Source organism: Plectropomus leopardus, chromosome 11 (genome assembly GCF_026936395.1).
Source record: "Plectropomus leopardus strain MGB_pleo_1.0 chromosome 11, ASM2693639v1, whole genome shotgun sequence".
Lineage (NCBI taxonomy): Eukaryota > Metazoa > Chordata > Actinopteri > Perciformes > Serranidae > Plectropomus > Plectropomus leopardus.
In genome coordinates this window covers 16,015,843-16,033,101 of record NC_142186.1, presented here as the reverse complement: position 1 = coordinate 16,033,101, position 17,259 = coordinate 16,015,843, and the positions used below count along the sequence as shown (strand labels likewise).

Here is a 17,259-nt window from a genome sequence, read left to right as displayed (position 1 = left end):
TTTAAAGTTATGCCTGGGTTTGCTTTATTGTTCGTTATCTAACCCTCACCGCAAGTCCTTTTCTGTGGCATAAATGTCCATGTTTTATTTCAAATGTGCAGTATACCACACTGACTTTTATTTCCAAAAAAACCCAAAACATGTGTTGTCCTTAGAGGCACTTTGAGGAGCATATTTTATTATAGCAAACTACCATAATGGTGAGACATCTGCTTTCCCGTCTTAGTTAATGGTTTGAAAATGATTAGATTTTGGCTGTTCCCATGATAATACTGGTAAACCACCAGTCTGTACTGGAACAGTGAGTGTTCCATTTAGAGATAATGGAAATCTCCTGTATTACGTTATACAGTATTCACTGTCTGATATCTGCTTTCACACTGAAAGCTGATCTTTTTCCTGTTTGACATCACTCGCTGTGTACAACATTTGATGAAGAATCTCATTAATATCAGCTCTGTTTACTCTGCTGCAGCCTCTGTTTACACTCGCACTGAACTGTGATGCTGCATATCTCCTTACTCATATAAATGCTATAGTTAGTGCACTATATGTACACTGTGCAAGCAGAACATAAGTACCATTAGTAGCATAATAATAATACCTCCTGGCGCCACTATCTTTCAATTACATGGCCAAAGTTTACACTATTATAGGAGCATGTAATTGGATTTGTCACTGCTTGTTGCACTTGTACTTGATTTTTAATTTGCTGTATTGATTTCTGCCAGCACATTGCACATTTTCACGTAGTGTAGTTTGCTTTTGTAGATATTCATTGTGCAGTTTGTAGCTTTATTATTTCAATAAATAAACTAGGGTTGCACATTCTAATTATTTTGCAGTATAAGGGGCGATTTTAATGGGAATGGCATTTTTTGCATTTCATTTTCACACAAAAAAATTAATTAAAGATTAATTAAATTAAAGTTAAGAATTAAAGAAATTATGATAAAAATGATTGTGATGTGATTTTTGCTAAAGTCTTTGCCAAACAAGCATGTTCCCTTACATCTGGAATATAATCTGCAGGGCAGCACTATAGCACCTCAGCGCTTCATTTGCGATGGTATGTTGTGACACATATTACCTTTTCAAAATATTGCAGCCCCTGCAATTTGGATATCACACAATATTACTGACTTGACTTGACTTGACTTGATAATCGTGCAGTCCTATTATGAACATGTTTTTTTCTGCTAATGGGACAAGTATCAAATGTGTCATCCATTTATGTTGTTGTGTAAAAACAATGAAATCACTGATTTTGGTTGTTTGTACTCAGATTGGATGATTCCATGATCCTCTCTGTGAGCTAAGAAATATTTATGACACCTTGGACCATATTAACCTTTTGTAAAATAAACTCAGATAAATATGAAGCTACAAAGTCAGATTAGAGGCAAGTTGTGCAGTTCTTGTAAAGTGACAATTGGGAAAAAATAGCAGGATTTTAACTTGCTGTGATTAAGGTAAGGTGAAAGTAAAATCCATACTCAATTCTTGTTTCAAATCAAAGTGTTGCAGACAAAATTTAGGGCTCTGTTTGATTTCGGTAAAGTGCGGCTGTGATCAGTGTCTGTCAGACAAATCATGCTCCTGCGGTCACACACGCTTTCTGAAATGATGGTGGCAACCTATGTTAAATTCTTTGGTTTGTTTCTCACGTCACCCATCCCTGTCGTAATCCTGATGAAAAACTGGTGTATGACAAACCTCTCCTTTTTTTCCCTGGTGCAATTTATTCTTTTGTTTCCCTCCCTGAACAGAAATAAGGTTTCACATGACTGGCAACTACCTCCTGCCCAGGAGTGTAGTTTCTCTCAGCATCTGTCAGAAAACGAGCCTTGTTCCGCTGTATGCACACAGTCTACTCTTTTCACTAGTTAATTAAGGAAGGAGCATCCTGTCGATTGTCACACCCTAAAGCTATTTTCTGGCTTTTAAAGGGTCTTTCAAGTGTGAAACTCTCCTTTAAGTTTTCATAAAATAGAACAGTTTTATACCCAGACTCAATGTTCCTGTTGTTTTACATCGTATCAACAGATCGTGACCAAAATCTCATCAGTGGAGTAATGATAGAGTTTCTCAGCTCCTTTCCCACTGGACAAAACAACTCAGTAACACCTGCAAACATCTGTCTTTGTTATTTAATAGGAAAGGTTACAATTGACATTCAGTCCTGGGTCAAATGACTGCAGCAGTCCCAGGTAATTATCGGCTCCGGCTTTGATTGTCTCCAATTAGCAGTGATGGAAATATGACAACTGGTGGAAAAACGCAATTTCTTTATTTTGCCCTGTGCCATGTAATGATATGTCGGCACAAAATACCATCCATCTGCATCCAAGCATTGCTCAAACATGGTTAAAAAATTAGTGAGTACAGAGTTTGAGAATGAGACTGAATAAGTAAGAAATATATAGAAGAAATAACATTTTCACTGGCCTCTATGAACAACTTAGTAAGAAATGTACCACAAATTGCAAGAAATTAGTTGTTTTTTTCAAAAGCTGGGGAAAAAAGCTAGGTTTAAAAAAAACTATATAATTATCATAATAACATTTTTAAAATGATTTCCTTATCTTTTTTAACTCTTTTTTGTTTTTTTAACTAATTTTCAGGTAATTTTCTTGTACATTTCACTAACTTATTGATAATTTTTGGGTCTTTCCTTCTTTTGTTGCTCATTGCCCTCTTCCCATGTTTTAGAAAGAAATCAAACCAGTTTGTTCGGGTTTCAAAGGCTTAAAAACAAAGTGTACTGTGCAAAACATAGTCAGCAGTTAGAGTTAGGCTAGCTTTTTCCTTTTTCCTGTTTCTTTATGCAAAGCTGCCCAACTGCTGGCAGCAGCTACATATATTAACAGTATGGATATTGCAGTGGTATCAATCTTTCATCAAACTGTCTGCACAGGAGTTAATAAGTATAAGTATTTACCAAGATTTTGAACTATTCCTTTAAACAAAAACTATTTGCATGTCTTGGTACTACAAAAGCTACAGTAAAAGATAATGTGCTTTTGTAATTGGGTGAAATGAAGTTTTCTTCCGTCGCCCTCTTCTTCCACTTGTCCTTTGCTTGTTAATTTCTTGCGCATATGAGCTCCTGTGTAAAACGGTGCTACTTAACAAGACATAAGAGTTGAATATTACTGGTTTGGTTAGAGTCGATTAGAGAGATGACAAAACAGACAAATGCTGGAGTTTGCATTTCAAAGCAGCCACAGATGGAGTGAAGCTTCGAGCTGGAACTGTGTGGGCGGACACTGAGTGGCCTAACATTCACAAAATCAGCCACCAAACCCTCCCTGTCCCTGTAGTCATCAGCGCGAGCTGTGGATTGATGTCTCAGCTTGGCACTGACTTGCTCCACATCACAGTGGACAGACTGTCATAAAATGTGCCTACACTGACTCCCACGTCCATCTTCCACTGCCTTGTCACTCAAGCTCTGAAATGTACTGGGAATCTCCATGATAACAGGTTGCTGAAGAGTTGGACGAGCATTCGCGCTTTGTGTGGACACAAGGATAACTGGAGCTGAAGCTATCAGCAGTGAAAAGATAATTTTCCTCTGCTGCTGTCTTTGAACTTTGAGAATTGTACTCAGTAACGCAGCCTGTCCATCACAGCCAGTCCCTGCAACGTCCCCTCATGAATACTGTCTCACTTTAATGAGACTTTTAAAGTATTTACACTGAATAAACAACGTAGTAGTGTATCCCTCCTAATGAGGGATGTTATTTACATAGGCAGTCTCTGGCTTGTGCCTCACTCTCAGTGCGTCTGTCTTCCTCCTGAGCAGTCACAGTGCCCTGCCTTGCTGAGCGCTCTTAGCCTAATACCATCCACCGCTCGGCTTTACAAATGAGGCCCATGCAGTTACCAAGGATACCAATTCGTCTGAAACATCAGACCCGTTAGAGTCCATGCGATGATCCTCTCCAGTCCTCGACTCCTCGTCACTCTGCTTCTCCTCTACTTTACTCACGCCTTCCACTCCTGCACTTTCATCTCGTTTCCCTCTCAGTGCGCAGAGACACACAGCCGAAGCTCTAAAGGGGAAAAAGAGATGAGTGAAAGAGACGTCGTCTTGGGTCGACAAGGATTTATGTAAGGAGGGTGTGTGTTGGGTTGGGACATGGACACAGAGAACAGAAGGATAGAGGGAGAAAGGAGACAATGAGTGGCTGTAGGTTGTGACGAGGAAATTGTATGTAAAATAGCTCACTAAGTAATTTGCATCAGGTTTGCAACCTTGCTTCCACTTGTTTTTTCATTATGTAACATCTGCAGTTACATAAAAATTGTAGTTAGTCTGCACGCATCAAGCACAATGTATAATGGAGCTGAGCTCACAACATGGGGATTTTCATGTAAGGGTCAACATGTGCTTCAATTAGAGGACCCCAATGCTGTTTTGTAGAATAAATTACCTCAGACAATGATCCATTTTTGTTTAACTATTTGCATAAATCCTTTTGTCACATATCTTGCAAAGTCAAGCAGTCATTTTTTGTAACTTTTAAAGTGCCCTCCACTCGAAAAATTAGTTTTGCTTATTGCTGCTTCACTTGGATGTTTGACCTTGCTTGTGCAAAATGATGAATACAAGCTATATTGATGGAGCCTTTTCTCTCCACTAAACAGCCTCGTCCTTCATTAGAAAAGTAGGCTATGTGCTTTAAACAACTAAAGAGCTAATAGAACAATGGCTAAGTGTCAGGGAGAGGAAAACACTGAATTTGTCAAAAAAGAGGCCTTTTAATTAAGTGGTATTGTTAAAAAAAAGAAAACACACACATAATAGATAGAGAATTTTAGAATAAGTTCCTCAGGAGTTCAGGAGAACTCATCTCTCAATATTCATAGGGAATAATCTGCTCAAAATTTGTTCAAATAGCTTATTTTACACAAACTGAAAAGTTTTATTGTGAAAACATTTCTGGCCATATCACCTAATGTATGTGTACTTTGACACTAGAAAGCTGCTCACAGGAAAAGTTTCTCTCTGCTCATCTTAAATGTCATTTGAACACATGTTCATGTATGAGCATGATTTTAGGACATTACTACTAGTTTGGCAGCCAGTTATGGTTGAATAGGCAACTTAATGCCTCAAGTGCATACAGTACATACTGACTTGTAGTAGGAGACATATTTGTATACAAAAGATAAACTTATGAAAAATAACAGTCTTAAGAGCTTTCAATGAGGGAAAATTAGTAGGTGTAATTTAAAGAATATTTAAAAGGAGACTGGGCTTTTTCAAACATAAATCTTTGTTCTTTGTTTTTATATGTCGTGAAAGGTGTGAGATGATCTTTCAGGGTTATTGCATTGTGTTGTGGAAACTGATGCACACTACATAAGGGCTTGATGCAGGGTGAACCTGTCGATTTTTTTTCTCCATTTAATCATTTCGTCTATAAAATGTCAAAAAAAGTGATAACAGTCATGTTTTTTGTCAACATATTTAATTTGCAATGATAAAAACACCAGAAAAACAGCAAATCGTCACACTTAAGAAGCTGTGAACAGAGAATGTTTTTTGCATGTTAAATTACTTGAAATGAATAAATTATCAATATTATCCTTTATATAGTGATTTCATTGCTTCTCAGAATAGTTTTAAAATGCAGCTGAAGAAAATGGATGCCAAGTTACTTGGTTTAGTGAAACTTTCTGTCTTGGACAGTTGTCAGTTTTGTCGTGGTTTCTGGATTTCAGTGGGTATTATTGTTTTTCATGACTGTAATGTTGATATTTTTATATGGTGTATTAGTTTAAAATTGTGCTGTTAGTAGCATAGACATGTCATTCCCATTTCCTGCCTGCATCTAACCTAGACTCCAGAACTGCAATTAAAATGAGTCATTTGACTGATTGATTTTTAAAAATTAAATTTATAACATTAAACAACACACACAAAATTCACCATATTACCGACACATCACAAAACCATCAACATGCTGCAAACAGATGCCACAAAACAAGTGATTTAATGATTTTAGTACTAAGCACACTTCTGCCCTGTATTTTAATGTATCAAATAAAATAAATCAATCGCTCATAGTTCCTAAATGCATCCGCAGGTGTTGAATCCAATGGGTTGGGATGCTTTTGGACTTCCTGCCGAAAACGCAGCCATCGAGAGAGGTCTTGACCCGGAGGAGTGGACTCAAAGGTACCTTAAATATCTTGTCTGTTCTGTGGAGTGTCTGTTGTTTTTACAGACCTTAACGTTGCTGTTGTGTGCCGTCTCCTCAGTAACATCCAGTCCATGCGGGAGCAGCTGGACAGCCTCGGCCTTTGCTTCAACTGGGACCGGGTGAGGAGGAACTAAAGAGAACCGAGCGTCAAACAGAGACTTCTAGGCATGGTTTGCTTTCTTGTGTGTTACATCACACACTGCTGACATGACTCTGGCTTCTTCTAACAGGAAGTGACCACCTGCCTTCCAGACTACTACAAGTGGACTCAGTATCTATTCATCAAGCTCTTTGAAGCAGGACTGGCATATCAGAAAGAGGTAGGAACAGCCTTCGCTCCAAAGTGCTTATCCTGGTTTTCTTATGAAAGGAATAATAAGATTGGTTTAGGTTTGAGGTCGCTGACAGTTACAGAAATGATTGAGGCAGCTCACCCGTTACTCGTGGAGGGAAAAGAATGAACTGAAAAGAGGAGAGCTTGGTGGCCTTTTGATTGTGTTTAATGAAATGGGACGACCTTGAAATAAGCCTTTAGTCTGTCTATTAAATCCGAGCTGCTTCTTAAGCTCTGCTTTTTCATTTTATCTGTGTGTGTGTGTGTGTGTGTGTGTGTGTGTGTGTGTGTGTGTGTGTGTGTGTTCATGTGTGTGTGTGTGTGTGTGTGTGTGTGTGTGTGTGTGTGTGTGTGTGTGTGTGTTCATGTGTGTTTGTGTGTTATCCAGGCTGTTGTGAACTGGGACCCTGTTGATCAGACAGTGCTGGCTGATGAGCAGGTGGATGAAAATGGTCGCTCCTGGAGATCTGGCGCCCTGGTGGAGCAGAAGCTGCTCACACAATGGTTCATCAAGACTACAAACTATGGCAAGGTATGGCTTTTGTGTGTGAGAGAGCTCTGTGTGTGAACATGACAAGTGGCGTCTGAATGGCTGGCCAGCAGCTTCACATGGGACAAAATGAGCAGCGGACCCTTCTGATAACAATCATGGCTGACACTTTTGTAGCAGCAGCTGCAGCCCTGCCTCTCTTGGTTTGCAATCAGACCCCTGGATGCCGTCATTTGTAGCGTCTCCCGACCAAGTAGAGAGCGAGTGCGGGTAATGCCAACAGGAGGCCTGGCCAGCTGATGAGAAGCCTCCACCTTTTCTGCACAGCACAGGCCTGTTGCAGGGCAAAATTACCCCCCTGTGGATCTGTGATATGAGTCATCCACAGGAAATAAGGTTCGTGCATTGCACATGTCAAACATGCATGTTTGGCACGTAGGTATACATGTGCTAACACATTCAATGCACAGAGTGGTCCTCAAGGGGAGAGATGCTTTTTTTATGTGGATGTAGAAAGTGCTTAAAGTGTAACTTGACTCCTAGGTGTAAGCCTAACTCCACCCACAGCTTAATTTTGAAAAACGCCTAAAAAAATCTACAGTGCGCTAAGAGGGAGTGTGAGAAGAAGATGAGGGGGAGCGTGGATGTGTGAGGTAGGAGCTGAGTAAAGGGAACCAGCATTTATCCCAGCAACTGGTATAAAAAAGTAGATGCCACGTTGAGCCATTTTTAACGCCTAATATGCAGATTTTTTAAATAAATTTGGTTTAAAAAATGTTAGTTTTAACACCAGCATTGATGGGTTTCATCATGTTTCAGACCTTTGACAATGAATATTTAAACTTGAGTATCTCCTTTTTTTAAAAAAAATGTTGAATGTTTTATTTCTTGGGGGGGGTGACATGCAGCAAAGGGCCGAGGCCAGAATCGAACCCGTGGCCGCTTTGGCAAGGATACAGCCTCTGTAGATGGGGTGCCTGCTCTACCAACTGAGCTACTGGCAGATTGACAGATTATTTTAATCATTAATTATTCTATCAATAATTTTTTTCAATCGGTTTGTTCTATGAACTTCCAGAAATTAAAAAAATGATCACAACTTATCACAATTATTGCAGTTTTCTATAGCCCAAATTGACATCTTCACATGTTTTGTTTTGTATGACCTACAGTCTTAAACCTAAAGTTATACAGCTTACAATGATATCAACCCAAAAGTATATAATAAAAGTAAGTGAAATTTAATTTATACATCTTTCTAAATCTGTGTTACAAAGCGCTGCACAAAAGGAAAGCCATTAAAAGAACAACGCAATGGTACAACAATAACATCACAAAAGGAGAAAATGGCACCAAGAAAAGTAGCTTCACAGCTCAAACTAGAGTGAATGATTCATGCACAAAAACACTTTAAAAAAATTAAAACACTTAGATCTTGAGCTATGAGACCCACGACAGCAAACACACAGTCCCGGAGTGTTTTCAGTCTTGAGTGAGTTACAACTAGCAGACCCTGTTCAGAGGACCTGAGGGGCCTAGCAGGGACATATGGCATTAGTATTAGGGAAATACGAAACACTGGGGCAAGATTATTAAAAGCCTTATACGTGAGGAGGAGGATCTTGAGTTGAATCCTAAATTTGATGGGTAGCCAATGACGTGACATCAGAACTGGGGCGATGTGAGAGCAATACAAGATCTCAGGGAGTAGTCTCACATCGCCCCAGTTCTAACACTTTTGAAGCTAAAACCAGGGAAGGATTGACGTTTCTGCTTGGAGAAATGTTCTTCAAAACATGACTTAAATATCAAAGTAGTTGCAGATTATTTGTCAGTCAACAAATGGATTTATCCAGATTGTTTCAGCTTTACTTGTTACATGCAAAATAGTGAGTCAAGCTGATGCTATGAGGAGAAAAGACAGAGCAAGGTATAGCATAAGCAAGTTTATATAAGTGTATTTTCATACCTTACTAAAATAAAATAGAAAACAAAGTTTGCCTGGAAGGTGTGAAATCAATCCAAGCACCTCTATGATTTGAAAATAGGTCAGCAATAATGGAAAATACGTTTGATTTCTTATAAATGTGTTAAAACATGTAAAAACACTTTATAGTCCTTTGAGGGGTTTTGTTAATTCCCTTGCCAGTCATTTTTAGTAAAACATCAATTTGTCCAGAGTCAGGTGTCACCCAGTTTTGGCCGCGGCGATGAAGTCGCCCATGCTTGTCCATGTCAGAGGTGTGAGAGGAGGTGGAAGCGGCCTACTGCGACAATGTGTTCCTGCATTTCTAATTTTCTCAGAGAGAAGTGGGAAGGAAGGAAGAGGAAGGTGTCGAGGAAAAAGAAGTGAGAAAGACAGATGGAGCGAAAGGAGGCCTGTGAGAAAGCGCAGCATGCCAAATAAAAAGTGCTGTAATTGGACTGTGATTTCCCGCGTGTGCGTCTCTCCGCTCGCCTGTACACGTGTTCAAGTATGTTAGACAACATTAACTTCAGACAATATTTACTCAGCAGTCATCAGTTTAGCGGTCAGGTTGCTCCACGTCGTACTGAAGGAGTTTCCTCATAAATCGGAAACATATTGTTTGTTACAGGACACAGATGACTGCATGTTATTACTGAGATAGATTTTTTTTTTTTTTTTGGAAGTGGAGTGTGCAGGATGCTAAATGATCACGTGTCGGGAGCACAGTTTTCAATTTCATGCATAATCACACTTGTTGCACTCATGCACACATGCCGCCTGCCTATTACATCGCGCTGACATCTAAATGATTCACAAACCGAGAGCTCAGTGTATGGCTATAATATGAGCAGAGGTGTTTTGTGTCATTTAGGTACATTAACCACAAACAATTTGTGACTTGGGCCATTTGTATTGTGTAATATTTTAGTCAGACGTGTACTTAATGTGTTTGTCTCACACACACAACCCTGATTATTGCTATACCATGCTTTTTATTTCAAGCTTGTCTTAGTTTCCATGGAGACTCCCGTCCTTGCTGTACATCTTTCAGTTACTCTGCATCTGGCCAAACTATATTTTCTAATCCAGGAAATGAAAACATTTCCTGCCACTGCCTTTCATTAGTTGCCCGTCATTGCTTTTCCTGTATTTTTTCCTCATTGCCGGTAACATCTTTGTTTTGCTGCGTCTTCTCCAGGAGTCTCTCTGTCATGCTGACACAGATTCGCCAGGATTTATGTCTCTGTCTTTTTCTCCCACTCTGGAGCAAATCCATAGCTGACACACTCTGCAGCCGAGCTGGTGATGACTATAGCCAATGTTTATGTTTGTATTGATACGGCTGTGATGAGGTACTGCATGCTGAGCGGCACAGTGAGGGGGATTGTGGGTAATAGATTGTGACAGACTGAAAAGGAAATGGGGAGTTCGAACATCTCTGGCCTCGGCCCAGCTGTGGCTTTTTGGCCTGAGCCTCGTTGATATGCATAGCTTCCTTTAATCATGCAGAATAACTGTTGTTGTGTGCGTGTGTGTGTGTATGTGTGTGTGTGTGTGTGTGTACGTATGCACTTCATAGACGATTGCTGTGATATCAAAGAAAGTAGGGCGAGTGGAGGTCAGGATTTTTGAAAATCCCTCTTTGTCTGCATAATGTGACCTGGTTGGCTCTGCTGCTTTGTCAAAATAAATTGGCTAGGCTTTGAAAAGAGGCCACACCGAGTCAATTGCATTATCCTAGACAGCCACAAACTTATGAGGAGCTTGTTGCCCCCCTCTTCAAAAATGATCTCTATTCCACTGTGAAGTGGAAAATGAGCTATTTTAAACTTGTACAAATGGTAAACTTGTGTCTTTGTTTCTGTCTCCTCCTCCAGCCGCTCCTGGATGCCCTGGCGGACCTCCCGGAGTGGTACGGTGTCAAAGCCATGCAGGCAAACTGGATTGGAGACTGCACTGGCTGTTACTTCGATTTCAAACTCAAGGTGAATCTCAGCTCCCTTCCCCCTTCTCACTTTTTATTCATTCATCATTCTCGCTTGCTTTCAATCTCTCAACCTTTTTCCACCCAGTGTTTCCCTGTTGCTCTCCGTTCCTGGGTTCCATTTTTCATCTCTTTCTCCCCAAGCACTGATTGCTTGCTTTAAATTTAGATTCCTCTGTTTAATTTAAGTATTTCTATTAAAAATCATGCACCAAAACATAAAAATCTTGTTGCCCGTGTTCAGCGGGTGCAGCCATCTGCAAGCGGCAATTTACACAAACAGATGATGTCGCAGATTTGTTTCTATTGAGTTTTCTAAGAGTAGTATTTACAGTTCTTTGCACGTCTGTCGTTTCAACCTGAGTGGTCGCAAAAAGCCCACTGAGAGCCCTCTGAGCACCCTTATTAAACTGTTCTCCTTGAAAGAGAAACAGAAAAATGGTTACTCAAGTCGGTCTCTTAATTTAAAAAGTCTTCATATTTCTAGAGAAAAGAGCATTACAGAATGTCAGGGTGCTTTTGGGTTTTTTTGGTCTTTATGTGAATGTGAGGGGGGTTTTCTGGCAGAATGCATAATTAAAGTGCGGACCAAGGGCCGTTAAGGAAATTGGATGGCTGCTTGTCTAATATTACATCATCATACATTGTCAGAGGAACTCTTCACTGAATGATCTCCCCAGGGGGCAGGAGATACAGTGCCTTGCGAAAGTATTCGGCCCCCTTGAACCTTGCAACCTTTCGCCACATTTCAGGCTTCAAACATAAAGATATCAAATTTAAATTTTTTGTCAAGAAACAACAACAAGTGGGACACAATCGTGAAGTGGAATGAAATTTATTGAGTAATTTAAACTTTTTAACAAATAAAAACTGAAAAGTGGGGCAATATTATTTGGCCCCTTATGTTAATACTTTGTAGCGCCACCTTTTGCTCCAATTACAGCTGCAAGTCGCTTGGGGTATGTTTCTATCAGTTTTGCACATCGAGAGACTGAAATTCTTGCCCATTCTTCCTTGCAAAACAGCTCGAGCTCAGTGAGGTTGGATGGAGAGCGCCAGAACAGCAGTCTTCAGCTCTTTCCACAGATTCTCGATTGGATTCAGGTCTGGACTTTGACTTGGCCATTCTAACACCTGGATACGTTTATTTGTGAACCATTCCATTGTAGATTTGGCTTTATGTTTTGGATCATTGTCCTGTTGGAAGATAAATCTCCGTCCCAGTCTCAGGTCTTGTGCAGACTCCAACAGGTTTTCTTCCAGAATGGTCCTGTATTTGGCTCCATCCATCTTCCCGTCAATTTTAACCATCTTCCCTGTCCCTGCTGAAGAAAAGCAGGCCCAAACCATGATGCTGCCACCACCATGTTTGACAGTGGGGATGGTGTGTTCAGGGTGATGAGCTGTATTGCTTTTTACGCCAAACATATCGCTTGCATTGTGGCCAAAAATTCGATTTTGGTTTCATCTGACCAGAGCACCTTCTTCCACATGTTTGGTGTGTCTCCCAGGTGGCTTGTGGCAAACTTTAAACGAGACTTTTTATGGATATCTTTGAGAAATGGCTTTCTTCTTGCCACTCTTCCATAAAGGCCAGATTTGTGCAGTGTACGACTGATTGTTGTCCTATGGACAGACTCTCCTACCTCAGCTGTAGATCTCTGCAGTTCATCCAGAGTGATCATGGGCCTCTTGGCTGCATCTCTGATCAGTTTTCTCCTTGTTTGAGATGAAAGTTTGGAGGGACGGCCGGGTCTTGGTAGATTTGCAGTGGTCTGATACTCCTTCCATTTCAATATGATTGCTTGCACAGTGCTCCTTGAGATGTTTAAAGCTTGGGAAATCTTTTGTATCCAAACTGCTTTAAACTCCTCCACAACAGTATCTCGGACCTGCCTGGTGTGTTCCTTGGTCTTCATGATGCTCTCTGCGCTTTAAACAGAACCCTGAGACTATCACAGAGCAGGTGCATTTATACGGAGACTTGATTACACACAGGTGGATTCTATTTATCATCATCAGTCATTTAGGACAACATTGGATCATTCAGAGATCCTCACTGAACTTCTGGAGTGAGTTTGCTGCATTGAAAGTAAAGGGGCGAATAATATTGCACGCCCACTTTTCAGTTTTTTATTTGTTAAAAAAGTTTAAATTATCCAATAAATTTCGTTCCACTTCACGATTGTGTCCCACTTGTTGTTGATTCTTGACAAAAAATTAAAATTTTATTTCTTTATGTTTGAAGCCTGAAATGTGGTGAAAGGTTGAAAGGTTCAAGGGGGCCGAATACTTTCGCAAGGCACTGTATGTGTTGGTATCTCTTCTACAACATGACATACACTAATTAACCCAGATCCTCTTAGAATGAATGTCATCTATAAATAATTATAGGATTAAAGACATTGCAGACTCCTTATGTATCAAAAAGCTTCGTTCAGCACATGTCGCATATACATATCACAAGCCCAAGATTATTGAATTTAAGCTCTAAATGAAAATTTTATCAATTTATTTGTTTGGCATTTATTTCATAAACAAGCCTTTGATGAGAAACACCCTTCATACGAGGTACCAGATGGTATGAGCACCAGACAATTGACAGCCATGCTAGCAGCTCTGTGTGGCTGTAGGTTCATGGTTCAAGGTAGAATTTATTGTCATTTTCTAATTATGTAATACATTCTAATTATGTATACAGAGGCACCAAATTGCTGTCCTTCATTGCTAAGGCAAACACAATAAGAACACACATGAAACACAGAAAAAAAGAAAGTAAATTGCAATGACTGAAAAGTGCTGTCACACATGTGGGAGTGGTACAGGTGCTTTAAGATATTTATTATATGCTCACAGTCATGATGTGAACATGATGATGTTTGATGTTTAGCAGGTGTACTTTTTACCATGTACGCCATCTGAGTTTACTGTTCTCACATGTGAACATTTCCTTATTAGCACTAAACACAAACCACAGCTGAAGCTGAGGGGGATGTCGTTATGTTAAAGGTCTCATTTTGTAAAAGGTCAGATTTCCATGTCTTTTGCTGTACTAATATTGTGAAAGCATGAAAGCTCACAATATTGAATTAATTCTCACAAGTTGTAATCAGAAACTTTGCCCATCAACGAGCCGTCAGAACTTCCTCTAAGTTGTGATATCTCAATCACAATATATAAATGTAGAAAGTGCCGCTACAGCGCTGTTACACTCGCTCCTCTGCTGCAGTAACAGCGCAGAGACGCAGATGTGGAAGACCCAGTTACCCTGTCCAATCAGAGCAGACTGGGCTTTACCAGAGGAGGGGTTAAAGAGACAGGCACTAAAACTGAGTGTTTCAGACAAGACGGTGAATACAGCTACATTCAGGCAGACAGTGTGAGAAAAATAGTGGGTTTTTTTTTTACATGAAATCATTTAAGCATGTTCAGGTAGTAACTCAAAAAAAGTATGAACTTCAAAAAGCATAATATGGGACCTTCCAGTATTTAGTCATATATCAGTGTTTAATCAACAGTATAAATTAAGAAAAAGTTATGGGATCACCAAAGTTATCAGAATTCATCCTGAGGGAGCATGACTGTGTGTAAAACGTCACTCAAAACCACAAGTGTGAACCTCATGGTGGTGCTAGAGGAAGAGTTGGTGTGGGGATTGGGGATCACTAAATTCAGCAGGATGAACATCTAGGAATCATGAACTGCTGTGCAAAATTTGGTCTCATAGATGTTAAGATATTTCACAGGATAAGTTTAAACTGTGATTTTGTTAAATATAACTTCTTACCAGCCGTCTGCTTCATTAAACCTATGTAAAACTTAATAAGCTATTAAAAATGTCACTTCCCAGTCCAATAAATAATTGCTGATTGGATTGTTTCAACACTAAAATGCATTAATCAGCGTTATGTAACTACAGATGCTTCTGTACATAAAACTGTAATAGAATTTTGTAATTCTTCCATTCAACCTTTAGTGTTGGTCAGAAGGAGAGGTAGAGACGTCAGTTACAATAAAGCCAAGTGAAAAAAATTAACTAAAGATAATAGGCACTAAGGACATCAAAAAGAAACTTAGATAAAAATGGCATTAAAAAAAGTAACAACAACAAAAAAAGCCAAATTTGTAAAACAATAAAATCTTAAGAACAACCTAAAGCAATTAGAATTTAAGCAAGTCAATCAGTGACAGCAAGAACAGCTGGAAGTAAAATAGAATAAAAATAAAAAAATATTTAAAATAATATGTTAGAATGACAGTGTTTATCGCACATTGTAGACATTATATTTTAGAATAAAGCACTTGTGTGGTGGCCTGAGGAGCCTGCAGGTCCTCCTCATTAACTTGGCGGCTGAGAGGTTCCCACATGCTTCTCCTCTTATCTCTCAGGTGAACGGGGAGGACACGGGGGAAACCCTGTCAGCTTACAGCTCCTCCCCAGAGACGGTGTTCGGAGCGGCTTACCTGGCCATCCTGCCCTCCCACAGACTGCTGCACGGGAGCAGCTCAGTCCGCTCGGCCCTGAAGAAAGCCTTTCAGCCAGGCAGAGGTGAGCCTCTCCACACTGATCCATCACTCTGTGTTTTGGTCTGTTAAGGTGTGTGATTTCCTGCTTTTGAAGTGGAGGAAAAGTGTTTTTTTGTTTTTCTTTTAGAAAAGGCACACATTTAGATTTTTCCTTGTCAGCAGCTGCGTTCATTACATTTTCAGCGATGAGACGGCTCACTCCTCTACACCTACACGCTGTCAGTGCTTGAAAGGTTCTTTGCAAAGGTTGTGATCCTTAACATCTCATGTGTTTTCCTTATTGAGTGGTGCCTAATTAACAAAAGCAGTGCAATAGTGGAAAATCAATCCTCACATAAAGACGGTACTACATGTTTGGTATTTCATTAAAGATTTGCACATGCAGATATGTTTATTTAACTGTCAAGGTATGGATTTAGTCGCTGCAGCGGAGTGAGTGTTTGTTAATTGGGATTCCCTCGAGGTTTTCTCTGTCTCGGTGGTGAGTGATTTTTGATAATGAGCTACCAGGGGAAGCAGCGCTGCCTCTCTCACACCTCCTGCCCTCTGCTCTCCAGACTCCCTGACAGAGGTCACCGCTCTCAACCTGTTCACCGGCCACGAGGTTCCTCTGGTTATCTCACACAAGGAGACATTTGACGGCTATCTGGATACTGTGATTGGTGAGTTATTGGTATGCATGTGTGTGGGTGGGTTTTACTATCACCTAGAAATCGTAGCTGGTAAGTAAGGAAACCATTTACTTTCATCTCTGAGCTGAGAGGCTGAGTAGACTCCTCTTCATGAGGTCCATTGATGAGATGAATAATCATTACCCCTTTTTGATTTTCCCCGCATTAAATTTGTACCAACGATAAACAAGGAGATATAAATAATGTTTTCAGCTGTAGTGGATTTCATTTTGCAAAAAGTGCTGCCGTTACACTTTATGCATTTTAAAAATGGATCCTTTTTCTTTATGTCTTTGCCATGTAGTATTGTTGATGCTGTAATGATGTGAAACCAGTGGGTGTTTGTCTCACGGAGAGTGGAGGTGGATCCCAAGAGATTGTTAATGATTAGTCACATAACAACCTCAGGGTTTTTTTTTTCTCTCAAGAGATCACTTATGTGTGCTTATTTGTGTGTCCATGTTTTATTTTATTTATTTTTTTTACTGTGTTATATGTTGATGCTACTCCTGTGTGTGTGACAGGTATCCCTGACTGCAGTGAGGCCGATCTGTCTGTGGCCACAGCTCTGAACCTGAAGTGGACCACAGTGCTGAAAAGTGATGAAGACGGGACACAAACTCTGATCAACTCAGATGAGGTCCGCTCCGTTGATGATGAGTACAACATTGATAAATGACTCATGATTATGAAAGACTAAGGGCGTGCGTCCACATAGCACTTTTATTTGGCAGATAAACAGTGGCAGAGTGGTGGAGTGCCTCCACCCAGCACTTCATAAAAAGAAAAACATGCTTTTTTAAATTAAAATAAATCCACTACCAAGCGGCAACTTCAGGGGCTGAAAATGAAGCCAACAACAAAGTGCCAAAAACACATATTTAAACAGCCACTTAACAAGGGTTCTGGAAGCCAATCATTGCCCATAGATCCACCATGTTAAAATGTATAACTTTACAGCAAAAATAAGCATGTTTACAGCCGGAAACAAAAAACGGTTTTGGTCTCTATAGCAAATTTCAACATTCATGACAGTTGTACAAGGGGGATTTTTTTTACAAGTCACCTG

General features: G+C 40.0%; 1 protein-coding gene across 1 annotated transcript in view; it reads left to right on the top strand.

Annotated features, from left to right (window-relative positions):
* lars2 (leucyl-tRNA synthetase 2, mitochondrial) overlaps positions 1-17,259 on the top strand; it is a 45,036-nt gene that overhangs the window by 10,068 nt on the left and 17,709 nt on the right. The window contains exons 4-11 of the mRNA XM_042490700.2: positions 6,099-6,190; positions 6,274-6,334; positions 6,446-6,535; positions 6,938-7,081; positions 10,886-10,993; positions 15,382-15,541; positions 16,077-16,181; positions 16,715-16,830. Of these exons, the coding sequence (XP_042346634.2) occupies positions 6,099-6,190; positions 6,274-6,334; positions 6,446-6,535; positions 6,938-7,081; positions 10,886-10,993; positions 15,382-15,541; positions 16,077-16,181; positions 16,715-16,830 (876 nt within the window). The remainder of the gene's footprint in view (positions 1-6,098; positions 6,191-6,273; positions 6,335-6,445; positions 6,536-6,937; positions 7,082-10,885; positions 10,994-15,381; positions 15,542-16,076; positions 16,182-16,714; positions 16,831-17,259) is intronic.